The following is a 17,009-nucleotide window of genomic DNA, read 5'->3' as shown; positions in this document are numbered from 1 at the left end:
GTAGTCCAACATAGGGACACCCACAGGTTCTTCACCTTTGCCTTCAGTGTGTTCCATGTTAGGGAGAGCAAGGTAGTTTAACCATGCCTTTCTCTGGTCTCTTTTGTGTATCAACGAACCCAGAACAACTTGCAAGGCTTTGCCAAATCCAGTATGTTACGCCTTGGGAGCAAACAGAAGTGGATTCGCGCTGCTGAAAGGACTTCTTTCTGGAGCCCCCAGGCAGTATCAGGACTGGGGCACAGGAGTCTTTTGCAAGAGGAGAAATAGAGGGTTTTTTCGTCCCTTCTGCAATTAGGGATGGGGAGAGGAATGATAGGACCTCGCAAGGTTGTTGTGATGATTATGGAGCTCCCTGTACCATTGTGCCTAAATGCTAAGCGCCTTTTTTGGTTTGTTTGTGTGTGTGTGTCAGTGTGGTAAGAGTTGGGGTTGTGATGAGCAGCTCCTGAATGAAAAGATCGGAACATGGAGCGTTGCCAGTGAAGTCTGGTCCGAAGTCATTTCAGAGCACTTGGTTGTAGGACGTTGCCATCAGTCCTGGCTAGGTTGCCTTACTTTAGTTCTGATTAAGAATCATGCTTTTATTTTAGTTGGGTTCCTGGAGCTGGTTGTAAACAGCAGACACCAGTCAATTGTCATTGAAAACAATGTTCATTTTATATATATAATATATAAATCTGAAATGTACAGGGTAGTGCTTCTAGCGCACAGGTCATGTGCTCCCAGAGTTGTTTTTCTCAGCATTGAGTGAGCAAAGACTTGGTTCAAAGTCAAAGCAAAATTCGCGTTTTCTTATCTATAGGAGTCCAGTTGCTCCTCTTCTCCGATGGAGGGAGGCCAAGTTACCCCAGGCTGCCATGTCTCCACATTGAGTATCTTTGAGTAATACTTATCACAAAGAGGAGCTGTTGAACGTTCTGTACAGGTCCAGAGTCCAGGTGCTATTATTAACCTCCTTATGTGTGATTGTCAGAAGTAGAGATCCCTTTCAACCAGAGCTTTTGGAGGGCTTTCAAGTCACCAGCTAGGTGTGTCATATCCTGAAATGCAAAACTTTTCAATATGCACCTCCATCTGCATTTGAACTTCCTGCCCACCGGGAGGAAGGCTGACACGGCCCTTTCAGCAGAAATTTCCAAACCAGCAACACTGCATGAAAGGGTGACCTCAATTTTCTTACACACCGTTTCAGGAGCCAAGCCAGGAGGTGTTATTACAGAACAAAGGCTTACCCTGGGTGCCAACTTTTCAACCAGCCCATGTTGCTGTGCCTTTCACAGGGTGATTTGTAACTCTGCAGAGATTATAACATTGACCCCTGCTGTGGAGCCTAACCCTAACCTGATGGCCTTCAAATGACGCTGGACTCTCATCTCTGGTCAGCTCCAGCCATCATGGCCAGCAATCAGGGAAGATGGGAGTTGTAGTTCAACCACATCTGGAGAGCAGCAGAGTGGGAGAGGCTGCTGTGGAATAAACCAGGGCATAGCAGCTAGCGCTAATCTGATAGGTGGCCGAGGTGTGCTCTAAGCAGTAGGTAGTAATTGGGGGGGGGGAGACTCCTAGCGGAACCAGAAAGTACCCAAAACTGTATTTTCAGCTGTGAATTGCTGGAGATAACATATACATCCAATGCCATGCTTGATGAATGATGACAAAGCACTGGGTCTTTTGATCTAACTGATCTCCATCTTCAAATACAAAAGGGCAATCAAAAAACCCTAAGGCTAGTAAGAGAGGGATGAGATACAGAAGCATCCCTGGTTTGCTTTACAACACAAGACCTGATAGTTCTTGCAAAAGCTTAAATTTCTACAGGATGTCTAGGTTTTTTGACATTTGAAGCCACTTTGCTACTTCAGGGAGTGGGAATCTGAGGTCTTCTGTCTATGGCTGGACTTCCCATTATCCCAGACCAAGCTGGCTGGGGCTGATGGGAGTGGATGTCCAATGGGGAGGGCACCTTTAAAAAGCCACATCTTAAAAGTTTGTCTTACGAATCCTCGAAGCAATCCTATTCTGTTTCAGCAAGCCTTATTCAGTACTGTCATCCTGATTCAATACCATTTCCCACCCCCCATCCAGCAAACTCAACTGGGTGTTGTCGGGGTGTGCAGAGGTAGGGGGCACAAAACCTACAGAAAATACTATTTTGTTGCTATTGACAAGTGAATTTAAGTTCAGACTACTTCTTTCCCCATAGAGAATCCAATCCAAGTATTTGGCGCTTTGGGCTGTAGGAGGTAAGGATATAAACCAGTTCCTCTGAGCACGTTCAAAATCTTTTTTGGCCTCTCTCCCCATCACCGAGCGCATATGACCTGTGCAAATGTCTGGAACAGACGAGAAGTTATTTCTCCCAAGAGAAATGGTCTGATTTCATCCCCTGCCTCTGTCGTTTTAAGAAGCCATCTACTCCCAACGACACGCTAGCCAAAACCTAGCAAGCCAGTATTAACTGACCAACAGGGAACCGTCTCCATTCAGAGGAGAAGGAAGGCAAAATCATTATATGTAGACAGCTCTCCTCCGCACTGAAGAACTGAACACCATGCAGCATTTTCCAGGGTCGTTGTGGATTCACTGTCTTTGTCCAGTTCCTATTACCATCATCATCACCAGAAATGTCCAAAGGAATTGGAGCAGAGAGTGGGATATGAGAGAGAAAGAGAGCCCTTCCTACCAAGGCTTGTGAGCTCCGTAAAAAAAGCCTTTGGGTTCCTGTGCAACCAGGAAAGCATCTGAAAACGTCTCTTTTGGGAAAATGCAAACCGAAAGGAGTGGTCACCCCACTGCAGAGGCTTAGACGTAAGCGTTCTTCCCATACTTTCCGTTGCTGCTGGCGTTAGACTCCCTGCGGGGGCGAGGGGCTGTGTTGGTGGGGGCCGACAGGACACTCTTGGGGGCCTTGTATGGATAAGTGTAGCTGTGAAGACACAAAAACAGATGTTGGGGGGGGTTACTATTCGATAAATTTTGACATGGCTTCGGCCTTGTTGCTTCCTCTCAGAATTGCTCCCACCCCTTTTCTTGCTGCTTTCATAACCATCCCACTTTATAAGAGAACCTGTGGCCTTCCATAGATTTGTGAGACTACAACTGCCATCATCCCTGACCATAGGTCATGCTGGCTGGAGCTGATGGGAGTTGGAGTCCAGCAACCTCTGGAGGTACCCAGGCTCCCTGTCCTTGGAGAAGACAATTCTAAGCTAGATGGACAAATAGCCATAAGGCAGGAAGTCATGACAACCTCTCATTGCCTTCCCTTTTCTTTCTGGGTAATAATAATAATAATAATTTATTACTTATACCCCATCCATCTGACCAGGCCTCCGCAGGCACTCTGGGTGGCTCCCAACAGGATATCAAAAACACAATAAAACATCAAACATTAAAATCCTCCCTAAACAGGGCTGCCTTCAGATGTCTTCTAAAAATCAGGTAGTTGTTTATTTCCTTGGCATCTGATGGGCGGGCGCCACCACCAAGAAGGCCCTCTGCCTGGTTCCCTGTAACCTCACTTCACGCAGTGAGGCAACCGCCAAAAGGCCCTCGGAGCTGGACCTCAGTGTCCGGGCAGAGTGATGGGGAGTGGAGACGCTCCTTCAGGTATACCGGGCCAAGGCCATTTAGGGCTTTAAAGGTCAGCACCAACACTTTGAATTGTGCTCAGAAACATACTGGGAGCCAATGTAGGTCTTTTAGGACCAGAATTATATGGTCTCAGCAGCCACTCCCAGTCACCAGTCTAGCTGCCGCATTCTGGATTAGTTGTAGTTTCCGGGTCACCTTCAAAGGTAGCCCCACGTAGAGCGCATTGCAGTAGTCCAAGTGGGAGATAACTAGAGCATGCACCACTCTGGCGAGACAGTTTGCGGGCAGGTAGAGTCTCAGCCGGCATACCAAATGGAGCTGGTAGACAGCTGCCCTGTACACAGAATTGACCTGCGCCTCCGTGGACAGCTGTGAGTCCAAAATGACTCCCAGGCTGCGCACCTGGTCCTTCAGCTAGGACCCAGAGGGGGAAAGGGAGGAAGGCACAAGTCCCTCTACCCACTCCATGAAAAGTCTGGGGCCAGCATTGCTCTCACCTCTTGTCCTGGGACAAATGGGTCTTACACGAACTGAACAGGCATCCTCCTCCAATTATCACAAGCAACGAGGCGCTCCAGCCCAGGTAGAGGGCAGGTCCAATTTCATACCTGCATGTTGGAAACCATCCCAAAGGAATCTTGGTTAAAATCCTTTCATCACATTTTGTCATCCAAAAGGAATTCAGTTTGCAAAAGCAAACATGGGGGGGGGGAGAGATGTTTGCAAAAAACATGGCATGCCAGTGATGATGCGGTTGGACTCCCGATCCCATCAGCCCCTGCGGCCAGCAAGCCCAATGGTCAGGGATGTTGGGAGTTGTAGTCCAACATCATCTGGGAGGCCATAGGCTCCCTGTCCCTGTGCTGAGGTCAACTAAACGACGCAGATAATAAAACTCTTTACTCTTGACTCTTACGATACGCAAAAGCAGTCATGGGCATGTCCTGTAAAACAGGGGTCAGGAACTGCAGGCCCAGGGGCCAAATGCAGCCCACCCAGTCCTCTCTAATTGGCCTGTGAGACTCTCCCCAGGCCACTCCCCCTCTCCCCAGGGAACGCCTCCTCTCTTCAGGCCACACCCCCTCCCTGGTTCCACAAGGCACCCTAAATGCTTTTGCCTGGGTGAAATGTGTCCTTGAAGTCTGCTAATGCAAATTTATTTAAGTATTTTATATATGACAGTAAAGTCATTGTAAAGAAAGACACAGTCATTAAGACAGTCTAGAAAGAAGCCCTGCTTCTCTTCCCTTATTTCATTGTTGTCCGGGGTCCTTTGATCTGACACCCCACCCCTTCCTGCCACTTGGCAGACTTACTTTGTGCCGACGAAGAGGGGGTTAAAGAAATCCCGGGTAATATTGAAGGCATACCAGGAGATGGTCACCATCCCGCAGATACCTGAACAAAGAGAAAAAGAAAGGTTGTTTAGGACAGGACGAAGCCCTGGCACATCTCTGCATACTAAAGAGGGATGCTTTTTGCACCCATAGAGAAGACGATGAGAATGACGAACGAGGAAGTGAGAGAGATTAATTCAGGACAATGTCATTATCCAACAGACTGGGTTCTATAGCCTCTCTCTGTGAAGATTGAAATTAAAAAAAGGATGGTAAAAAACTGTTTCTTGTATTTATACTTTCCTGGGCAACCAGCTAGGAGCCGCTGACAGCATCCTGACAGTAAGTAGGACTGCTAAGTGGGTGTGGCCTGAGGAGAGGGGTGTGTCCAGGGGGCAGAATCCCCAGTGCCAGATAAGAGAGGTTCCCCACTCCAACCAAAAGGCTTATGAACAATCTCCAGCTCTGAATCCAAGAACATTGCTCAGCAAGTAATTTCCGTCTTGGTCAACAGTCGTAAGGCTCCCTCTTTTCGCTCCACTTACCAGCCAAGATGAACATGCAGCCGGCGAGAGCCGCCATCTTTGCCTTGACGTTGGGGTTCCCCTCTGCCACCTTGGTGCACTGCAGACCCAACATGCCGCACAGGATCCCCAAGAAGCCCAGCACCAACGCACTGATCATGAGGGCTCGGGATGCCTGCAGGTAAGCTGGAGAGGAACAGCGAAAAAGCTGGTCAGTGTTGACCCAGGCAGAACTTTCCAACACATCCCTGAAATTTGGGTTCGAGTTTCCCAACTCAGGAGCTGCCACAGAGAGCACACACTCCAGGGCCACAGCTACCATCCGAACTTCTGAGGATGGTGGAACAAATGAGAGGGTCACAGAATCATAGAGTTGGAAGGGACAGCGGGGTCATCAAGTCCAACCCCCTGCAATGCAGGAATCTTTTGCCCAACGTGGGGCTGGAACCTACAGCCCTAAGATTGAGAGCCTCATGCTCCTCCGATCTTAGGGTCTGTAGGGAAGGAGGTAGTCTCTCAGGTTATTGGAGGCCTGAGTCATTTAGGGCTTTAAACACTAATGTGAGCACCTTGAATTGGGCCTCACAATTGCTCAAAGTGCAGCTGTTTCAAAACATGCAAGCCCTAAACACAGTAATGTGGCTGCTGCACTTTAGAGCAATTGAAGAGCTCTTCAAAGGCGGACCCACGCAGAGCACATTGCAATAATCCGATCTGGAAGTTACCAGAGCATGGAGTTCAGTGGCCAAGTCATCTCAGTCCAAAAAGGGCCATCTCCCCACCTCCTGGATGTCAGAATTCAGGTTGCCTCACAGCTCTGTCTGTTTGGGATTCAGCGTCAGTTGACTGACCCACATCATCACCACCTCCAAGTATTGCTCTAGCAGTTTGCAAGTATAAAATCAATTATAAAAACCCATAGGTAACTAAAATACACAATAAAGCAATTCCGGGAAAGCATCGGTAATTGAAATTTGTAACACAAAACAGGGCAAAACAACCCCGTTATATTTTTTTCTGCCTCCCCCCACCCCCTGGACATGGTATTAGCCTCGAGTTCCGGAAAGGTAGCTTTTGGAGTAAAGCAAAGGTGTCATTTGAGGAGTTTTTCACACCTGTGGTTCTGCCCAGTAGTATAGCTCTCTCTCACACACAGACACACTATACACACACTGAGGGCTATTGTCATATAAACAATGAAACCGAGCTGTGCATGCCAAAACCACAAATCCCTTTACCTTTTCTTTGGGGGGGGTGACTGTTTGAACTCTGTTGATAATGCTTCCCACAAGCAAATAAGCCAAATCAATGGCTCTTTAAAATGCCATTTTTAACCATTTGACCTTCCGCATATCACTTTTGTGTGTGTTTTTTTAAGGTACACAGAGATAGCGGCTGGGTGCATGAAGTTGTCACCCTGCGCTACTGCTTTGTTTTGCTCCATGGTAAAGCCGGCCTTGGTTTAATTATCCATTGATCTTCTTGCTTTTTGATCCTGCCTTTCTTCCATCAGGGAAACCAAGGTGCGGTTCCCTGAGCACAGACCAGAACCAGGTTCGCTTTAGTTTCAAACAAGATGGCCGCCTGATGTCCTCTCAAACCACCTCCTAGAGCAGAACTTGGAAAGTTCCTTTTTTTAAAATGAACAAACTCAGGTTTATCCAAAAGGAACTAATGTTCACATTTTAAGAAGGCAAACATGGATGTAGCCGGGGTGGGGCAGCTGCCCCCCCCCCCAAATCAAGTAAATAAATAAAAAGACTTAACTAAAGGTAGAAATTGAGGCAGAAACATCATGGACAGAATAATTGCCACACGCAAGAAGAACAAAGAGAGAGTTTGAATGCTTCACCTGTGGGACTATAAATCATTTAATGTGTTAATGCGGATGGAAGTCGTTAAAATTGCAGTTGCGGTATAAGGGTTTATTATTCTGACGAGTGTAATGGAAATTTATAAGATTTTGCAATGCAAAAATAAAGCAAATCAAATCATCAACTCTAGCATACGGGGGCCATCTAAATTGTATAATTTGGCTTTTGAATGATTGGCATTATTAATGGTATTATAATCTGGCATTGTTATAATTAGCCTTTTATTGGATTATTGTAATTGAAAATTAATAAAAAAAAATATTTTCAAGGAAAAACAGAAAAATTAAAAGTAGAAATGGTACAAAGATTTTGACAGCTTTTTCTGAGCCCTTGGATTCAAAAGAAATGGCCCCCGCATGCTAGAGTTGATGATTTGATTTGCTATATTTTTGCATTCCAAAATTGTTAATTGGTAACAACTGCTGCTGAGACATTTCATTCTGAATCTGCTAGACAGAACCAAACAGAGGATGGCGACAGGAGGGTGTCCCACCCCCCACCCCCCGCACAACATAAATCCTGGCTACTACACCCATGAAGGCAATGGCTTTTTAAAATGTGAGCAATAATTTGCAGCAGACAAGTTCCCTGCTGAAAAGCCCCCCAGGAACAACACAGACTCTCCCTGGTAAGAAAGGAACAGCTGGAGCATGTGGATTCCACTACCCAAACGGCCTCGGTCCAGTATATCTGAAGGAGCGTCTCCACCCCCATCGCTCTGAGGTCCAGCACCAAGGGCCTTCTGGCGGTTCCCTCACTGTGAGAAGCCAAGTTACAGGGAACCAGGCAGAGGGTCTTCTCGGTGGTGGCACCCGCCCTGTGGAACACCCTCCCACCAGATGTTAAAGAGAGAGGAAACTACCAGACTTTTAGAAGACATCTGAACAGCCCTGTTTAGGGAAGCTTTTAATGTTTAACAGACTATTGTATTTTAATATTTTGTTGGAAGCCGCCCAGAGTGGCTGGAGAAACCCAGCCAGATGGGTGGGGTATAAATAATTTATTATTATTATTATTAGACTGAATCCTTGTCCAGCATTGTCACACATCTCACTCTGTCGCTATAGGAGATCTGCACTCCTCTTCCTCCATGACACTTTCTGCTTCAATTCCAGATCTTTGCTGAAAGGTGGTAGGGGAGACCGATTGTGCCAGAGGAGGTGTGTCTCAGAGAATAAACAGGGAAGTAAGAAACAGGTTCTGCCATTCCCTGCTCACATCCTTTTTGGCCCAGACTCTCCTGTCTGCCAGTCGAGGACAGCTCTGTGGTCATCAGTCCTGCCTCAGTTCATTGTCCAGGTGTTGAAATCTCTTTCTTCCCACCTCCACCCACACTTCTTTCCTGTGGCAAACATGCTGACTCACACATAGGCCAAGTACCAATGGCTCCCGCAGCTCAATAAACTCCAGCTGAGCTGAAGAGGGAAGCCAAACTTTCCATTTGCACCTCTCTGAATTTTGCAGTGCTGTTCTCCATCCCAGTAATGTGTACAAAATGCACCAGGGTGATGTGTGCATGAAAAAAGGCATGTTGTATTCATGAAAATAGCATGCCCCCCCCCAAAAAAGTTTATTATTAGTGGAAAGTGCTGGCAGAAATATATATACAGTGGTACCTTGGTTCTCAAGCGTCTTGGTTCTCAAACACAGAAAACCTGGAAGTAAGTGTTCCAAATGTTTTTTTTTGGAAGCCAAACGTCCGATGCAGCTGTCGGCTATTGTTTCCGGGGCACTTGCACCAATCAGAAGCTGCACCTTGGGTTTCAAACATTTCGGAAGTCAAATGGACTTCCGGAATGGATTAAGTTTGGCGCTTTTGTTTTTGCTATTGATTTTGGATTTTTGTTTCTGAGGCTTTTTTGGTTAATTTGTTTTTGTGACTGTGTGGAACCAAGTTCAGCTACTGATTGATTGTGTGACTGTGGAAATGGATAAAAGTCCCCCATCCAAACAATGACTATCATCAGTGCAGGTAAGGGGAAAAAAATGAATTTAAATTTTTATCATCTACAATACTGCCTTATTTATTTTATAGTACAGTACATTGTTTATTGCTTTCATTTTATGGGTCAATAGTCTCGTTAGATAGTAAATTCATGTTAAATTGCTGTTTTGGGGGTTGTTTTTAAAAGTCTGGAATGGATTAATCTGTTTTGCTTTACTTTCTATGGGAAAGAACGCCTTGGTTTTGGAATGCTTTGGTTTCGGAATGGACTGGTGATTTTTTTTCAGGAGACCTTTTTTTTAAAAAAGTTGGATTGAATTTAAGTTTACTTATTTATTCGCAGAGTTAAAAATTGGTAACTGATGTCAAAATGTAGAGAGCTGAACTTGAAGACTGGAAAAATGAAACATTGGGAGAGAACAAAATTGACAGATTAGCTGTTCCCTAGCAAGGAGGATGAGAGATAAGTGTGCCGCACAGCCTGTCCTGCACTCCCTAAAAACTGTCCTGCTGTCCTCAGGTGCCCTGAAGGATGCTGTCCTCTTGCCAGTGATGAACCAATATTCAGGTACCAGGCTACTCATCATCTTTATGTGACATGGAGGATGTTGGAGGCACGAGGAGGACCAGCTTGTCCTTTGCCCAAGGCAGCAAAATGTCTTCCGGCTGAGCCTGTTCTTGCTCATGTTGGGGTGATTGATGACCCAGCAGGAACAGATCCCAGGAGAAGGAGGGACTCTGGCAAAGAAGACCTCAAAGCCTCCTCCAATTGATTGTCCCCCTCCCTGCATCTAAAGATGGGAAGGGAAATTTGATCCCATTGGCATTTAAAGGGGAACCTACCTAATTCACATTCTCAAAGAGAAAAAGCGAACCAAAACACAGCCCTGAGCCACCCTTCAAAAGTCACACTTTTTGTGAGTTTGGCATTGCTTTTCTTCAGCTTAGCAATGTGTACAAAAATGCAAACACCAGAGTGAAGTGTGCACGAGAATTCAAAACAACCTATTCAAATTTCTATAGGGGTGATATGATAGCCATGTTCAAATATATAAAAGGATGTCACATAGAGGAGGGAGAAAGGTTGTTTTCTGCTGCTCCAGAGAAGCGGACATGGAGCAATGGATCCAAACTACAAAAAAGAAGATTCCAGCTAAACATTAGGAAGAACTTCCTGACAGTAAGAGCTGTTTGACAGTGGAGTTTGCTGCCAAGGAGTGTGGTGGAGTCTCCTTCTTTGGAGGTCTTTAAGCAGAGGCTTGACAACCATATGTCAGGAGTGCTCTGATGGTGTTTCCTGCTTGGCAGGGGGTTGGACTCGATGGCCCTTGTGGTCTCTTCCAGCTCTATGATTCTATGATTCTAAATGTATTTGTGAGCCTAACATATACCAATGCATTCTGCTGGGGAGAATTGCTCTGCAAAAATGACAGATTTTAAATTTTTTTTGTACATTAAGCAAAATTGCATGCAAAAAAAGTGTTAGGATAAATTCACACTAAGAATTCTAGTGAATTTTCATGAGTTATTTAAAAATAAACAAACAAATCACAAGCTGGTGTAACTGATTTTTAAAAAAATATTATTATTATTACATTTAGATCCTGTCTTTTCTCAAGTAGCTCAGGATGGTGTAACAGGTCCTGTCCCCTCTATCATTTACAACAACCCTGTAAGGTAGGTTGAGAGTGAGTGACTGGCTTAAGGTCGCCCAGCTACTACACCACTCTGTATCTCAGTGCAAAGATTAGAAACAAACCGAGATGCTGAGAGAAAGCAACGTGGCCAGATTATTCCATCCCTACCCGAACAGGACCATCTGCTACCAATTGCCTCCTCTCAAAGTTGCTTTTATATTAGTAAAGCACAACAAAGCGGTGCTTGTTGAAACGCTCCTGTTCGTGATGCAAGCCAGCCAGCCAGCCAGCCATGCCCTTTCCCAAGTTACTCCATTCCATCCCTCTCTCCTTACTGTCGGTCAGCATTCTGCGGCAACCAGATTTTCTCGGTTCTTATTGGGCAGAAGCTCTTTTTTGGGGCGGGGAGTTCTCTCCCGTAGTCCCGCCCCCTCCTAAAGCGTTCTGCATATCTGCAGACTTTAAGGTTATTCTAAGGCTGCCTGTGATGGATCCGCCTTGCGCAGGGAAGTTCCATTTCGGCTACATAACCGACGGCACTCAAAGCCTGGACATCGGAAACAGAGGGAATGGTCACAGGCAGAGCAACTGAATACACCTAGCAGACAGCAGCTTGCAGAGGTTTGGAGAGATCACAAGCATCGGTGGCAATTCGCGCACAGTACGCGCCACGCCCTGCATCGAGCTGCGGTTAAAAGCACAGCTGCGCGAGCAGTTGGCAACCTCGGTTTGCACACAGTCGCCAGCCCCCTTCAGCCCCCTGGAAAGGACGGCTTTTGTTTTGGTTTTTCCCATGATGTTCCCTTCCCCACGTGCCAGCAGATACACAGCTGATCTGAACGTTTGCAGCTAGCAGAACCATTCTGCAAACAACCTACCAGGATGCAGATTAACACAACAACCCCGTTTGGCGCATGAGGTGACAGTTGCAGCCAAAAGGCAGTTTATTTTCTTGTAACCTATTTTCCTGTCGGAGATCATTTCATTGCTCATCGCTGTCCCCTGCAGGGCCTTAGGAGAAACGCTCACAATCGGCATCTTTCCCTCCCTCCCCACGCCCTCTAAGACGGAAGCGCTTCCCCAAACCCCGAATGTCTAGGGGTGCGGAGAGAGAAAAGCACTCTGCACATGCCCCAGAGCACTGCTTCAAAATGTCGCACGGTTCTGGACTGTGTGGGGGTTTTTTGACACAGAAGTCTAATTCCATCATGGTCAATCGAACAGGTACTGTAGCCATATCGCACGCCCCCACCCCGCCACCCAACAGTGCTTCGTTGGGAAAGGGAAAGGGGATTACTCTCCCAGATTGCCTCTTCCGCAGAAATTCCACGTGGAAAACTCTTTGTAGCGCTGCCTTAGCTCGATGCTGACGGAAGCTACATCTGTTGGATTTCTGCCTGTCGTGCAACTATTCAAGATCCGGGAGAATCTGGGCAGAAAGATGTAACAGAAGGTTTTGAGCCTGCATTGAAGCCAGATCTAATGGGAAAAGGAGATTGCGCTGCACATGCTCAGAGTAACTTCTGTCATGGCTTTTGCAAGCCCGCTGAAAGGTCCGACTGGCCGTTGGTTATATAAGCTAGTATAATACACAGGGCATGCAGTTTATCCCGGGGCAGAGTTTAAAATTCTGGATCACCCTTTCTGGCAGCCTTCGGCGAGCTCTTCTCTAGATTTGCTATACAATATGCAAACTAATAACAAAGCGCCTCTGAGCATGGGCAAAGGACTTAAATATACCCAGCTAGCACTCCTTTGGGGTGGAATCCCAGCTGCCGTAGGCAGGCAGGTGGTGTAACAAGTGTGGTCCCCCTTCACCCCACTTTTCCAGAAACGAATGTTTCCTGGAGGAAAGGGGTAAAGAGAGGAAGGGATCTCTTAGGAATTTGCTGCAACAGGTTCAATGAGAAGGGACTCGGCCTAGGTTGGTATTGCCCAGAAACCCACCTGATGCCTACTAAGAGCTGCCCAGCAGGAAAATAGACCGGAGCCTGTGCGTGAGCAGAAGCGGGTAGAAAAGAAACTATTCTGGGATGCCCAAACAGGAGCAAATGCAGCTGCCATTCGGAGCCATTTCCATGACCCCTTGGTGCCATTCCCATGGCCAATCGGAATCAATCTCCATGGCCACCGTGAAAGCACTTCGTTAATCTAAGGAACTCACTGCCACAGGAGGCAGCGATGGCCAACCAAGGTGGTGTAAAAAGAGAATTAGACAGAAACATGAAGGAGAGGGCTGCCAATGGCTCCTAGCCAGGATAGTATGCTCTGCCTCCTCTACAGCTGCAGGCAAGAATGCTTCTGAAAACCAGTCGCTAGAAACCATAGGGGGAGAGAATGCTGTTGTGCTTGAATCCTGCTTGCTGGTTTACCACAGGCATCTGGTTGGCCACTGGGAGAACAGGATGTTGGGCTAGACAGGCCATTGGCTTAATCCAGCAAGCCGGGCATAGGCAAACTTGGCCCTCTGGATGTTTTGGGACTACAACTCCCATCATCCCTAGCTAATTGGACCAGTGGTCAGGGATGATGGGAGTTGTAGTTCCAAAACATCTGGAGGGCCGAGTTTGCCTATGCCTGCAGCAAGCTCTTCTTGGGTTCGTATGTCACATAGTGTCCTTCCCATAGACAACACATGTCATTCCCATGGCCACCTGGCGTCATTCCCATGGCCACCTGGTGTCATTCCCATGGCCACCTGGCGTTATTCCCATGGCCATCTGGTGTCATTCCCATGGGCATTCACTGTCATTCCCATGGCCACCTGGTGTCATTCCCATGGGCATTCACTGTCATTCCCATGGCCACCTGGTGTCATTCCCATGGCCACCTGGTGCCATTCCCATGGCCACCTGGTGCCATTCCCATAGCCACCTGGTGCAATTCCCATAGGCATGCACTGTCATTCCCATGGCCACCTGGTGCCATTCCCATGGCCACCTGGTGCCATTCCCATAGCCACCTGGTGCAATTCCCATAGGCATGCACTGTCATTCCCATGGCCACCTGGTGCCATTCCCATGGCCACCTGGTGCCATTCCCATAGGCATTCACTGTCATTCCCATGGCCACCCGGTGCCATTCCCATGGGCATTCACTGTCATTCCCATGGCCACCTGGTGTCTTTCCCATGGTCACCTGGTGCCATTCCCATGGGCATTCACTGCCCTTCCCATGGCCACCTGATTCACTCCCATGGGCATTCACTCTCATTCCCATGGCCAATCGATGTCCTGCCAATGGCCACCCGGCTGCCACTCGCCTTCCCACTACCCTTATGCATGGATGCCAACCTGCCCTCCTGTCCTGCGAGATCCGAGGACCCCTCCGCCGCTTTCCCTCCCCCGCCGCTCACCTGGCAGCTCCAGCAGCGACTGGAACTCCCAGCAGTTGTAGACGCCGGTGGAGTCGGTGGCGCAGCTCTGCCACAGGTTCTCGAAGATGGTGGAGGTGGTGATGACGTTGCCGGAGATGGTGGAGACCCTCCAGTAGCTGTTGAAGAGCGTGATCCCCAACATCCCGCAGCCGATGGTCGCCATGAAAAAACCGACGGTCTCCAGCATCACAGACATGGTGATGGAGAGGAGGAGGAGGACGACGACGAGAGGAGGATGGCGATGGCAAAGGCAGATTATGGGATGGCGAGAGCCGGGAGGGGAGGGGTGGGTGGTCTGGCAAGCAGGCAGGCAAAAGGGAGAAGCCCCGACGGCGAAGACGCGCGGCTGCAGACGTGACACCCTCCGACGAGGTTTCCTTTGGACTCGGAAACTGCGCGGGCTGGCAGGTAAAGGCAGAGGCAGCCCCCCCTCCAAGTGACGTCAGGATCTGGACCAAAGTCCACCCCCCTCTAAGAGGCATGGGGAGGAGGGATCAAGAAGGCAGGTGCTTTTGGGGTGGGGAGAATAGCGGGGGTGGAGCCGCAGTGAAAGTTTCCCCCCTCCCTCCCTCCCACCCACACACTTTCTCTCCAGATGTTTGAATGCGCTCGCAGGACGATCGCGTATCTGCTCGGGCAACGCTCCTTTTTGTGATGGGGGGGCGGGAGATGTAAGACACTCGCGCAGGCACCCAAGAACGCCCCCTGTCTTCTTTCAGGTCCGGGCAAGGCGTGGGAGGGTGATGAAGATCCGGCGCGCGGAGCGGAGCGACCCCTTGGACGCGAGAGTCCCGTTAATATTGGACAGTTTCGCTACCTGTCCTGCTAAATTTAACAACCCGAGACGGACATGAGACAGTCCTTTGTGTGTGAGACACTGGGATGAGTCAACGCTCCTGGATCCGGCCACACGCAGAGTCCGCTGTGCCGGTTGCACAATATGTTGGACAATCGAATTGCATTGTATTCCACGGAGCTTCCTCCTTGGTTAGGGCGCGCAGGACTGCGGCACGATGCTTACTGATAACGCTGAACGCACATTTAAAGCCCGGGGGGGGGGTCTCAAAAGCATCCTGGGAACAGTAGTATTTTTAAGGGTGCTGGGAGCCGCGATCTACAATTCCCAGATTTCTTTGCGGGGGAGTCATTAAATTCTGGAGCGCATCCTCGAACTCCGGTCAAGAGAATGGAGGCGAGATGTGTCCTTGCCTGTATAGTCTACGGTACAAAGGTGAGAGTCGCGTTTTGCCTCTGGCTCTGCCCAATTTTTTTTAACCTCTCATCCTGTTCGCCACTGACACGTGTCCCCAGGACGGTTGCACATGAGTACGTATATGTGCCCCTCAGGTTGGAAATGGTGCCCTGTCCCTGAGATGCAGGAAGACCACGACTTACGCGCATTTAACATGTGCGCATTCAGATTTTGGCGCACTTGGCAAAATAGATATTTAAAACAGTTAAAAGAGGGCAGACAGAGGGTGGGTGTGTCCAGGAAAAAGGGAGTTTGGCAATCCCGCCTGCCATTGAACCCAATGTGTTTTCACTATGTGTGATTTTGGCTTTCGGCGTGATCCCGGAACATAATCCCCAAATAAGTTGTGGGCTTACTGTAGCTGATCCAGCAGGACTATTTATTTATTTATTTTTAAATTTGTTTTTATTAAAATATTTTATTGGGGAGCAAAAGTACATACAGCGTCTCTGTTTTCAATTCATAGAATCCTTTCTACAGATCAATTACATTAAATGAGATACTAATGTTATAGACAATATGAAGTAGGGGGAGAAAATAGGTGGGGAGAGAGATTGGGGAGAAAGAAGGGGATCGTGGTCATAGACAGGCTTTATGTTGGGGGGGCAGAACCTCAGTTAGTTAAGTATTTTTATTGATTTACTTGATTTAGGGAAGCAGCTGCCCCCCTGTCCTCCTTGGCTATGCCCAAGGGGGGATTGTAGAATCTTAGAGTCAGAAGGGACCTAAGGGTCATCTAGTCCAACCCCCTAAATTTTCCTTCTTTTACATAGTGTGTGTGTAGGGCTTTTATGCCAGCGTCACATGAATAGGTTCTTCATCCATCCATTTGTCAGTATTCATTGGCGGTAAGCGAGATTGGGGAGCCCAGGGCCTGGTCGGTTGCGTTGGGTTGACTGCAGTGAGTTTTGTTTGCGTGAGAGGGGGGAGGGGTTGTAGGGTCAAATTAGCCATATCGATTCGTATGCTGCTGGCGGGGTTATGTGTGCAATAAAGGGGAGCCACACTGGAGCAAAGGCATCCTCTTCCGTTTGTCCCCGTGCTGATTTCAATTCAGCAGGGCTCTTTATGAAGTCTTTATCATCTTAACTTTGGCTGGATGAAGGCTCACATTTGCTGAATTGGAACCTCTCTCCCTCCCCACTCCTCTCATAATAAGCCTGAGCTACACATGTTGTTGGGTGACCCTGGTGTTAGAGGCTGTGTGTGTGTGCTACTATCTGCTTCCTAGCTTTCCATCCTGTGTTTGCTTTCCATATGTGCTTCCTAGAACATTTTCCTATTTGCCATGTGGTCCCCCACCTTCCTCCCATTTATTTATTTAATATATAGTCCTCAAATAGAGGACATATCAGATATTAAACTGATAAGAACAGATACTACACTTGATCTTAGCCAAAAGGCCCAAGGGAAATGGGACACATAGAAAGCCAGAGACAGATTTAATTGTCTTTGACGAAGACCCCC

General features: G+C 47.9%; 1 protein-coding gene across 1 annotated transcript; it reads right to left on the bottom strand.

The window, feature by feature from the left end:
• Positions 1 to 635: 635 nt before the first annotated feature.
• On the bottom strand, positions 636 to 14,666 carry CLDN15 (claudin 15). Its single transcript, XM_081885285.1, has 5 exons — positions 14,270 to 14,666; positions 5,480 to 5,644; positions 4,914 to 4,995; positions 4,095 to 4,205; positions 636 to 2,929 (listed from the first exon to the last, which is right to left on the bottom strand). Exons 1-5 carry the CDS (start codon positions 14,484 to 14,486, stop codon positions 2,806 to 2,808), a joined length of 699 nt encoding a protein of 232 aa, XP_081741411.1. The 5' UTR covers positions 14,487 to 14,666; the 3' UTR covers positions 636 to 2,805.
• Positions 14,667 to 17,009: the final 2,343 nt, after the last annotated feature.

This window comes from Podarcis melisellensis (genome assembly GCF_964234715.1).
Source record: "Podarcis melisellensis genome assembly, chromosome: 13".
Classification (NCBI taxonomy): domain Eukaryota; kingdom Metazoa; phylum Chordata; class Lepidosauria; order Squamata; family Lacertidae; genus Podarcis; species Podarcis melisellensis.
This window is presented reverse-complemented; position numbering and strand designations above follow the sequence as displayed.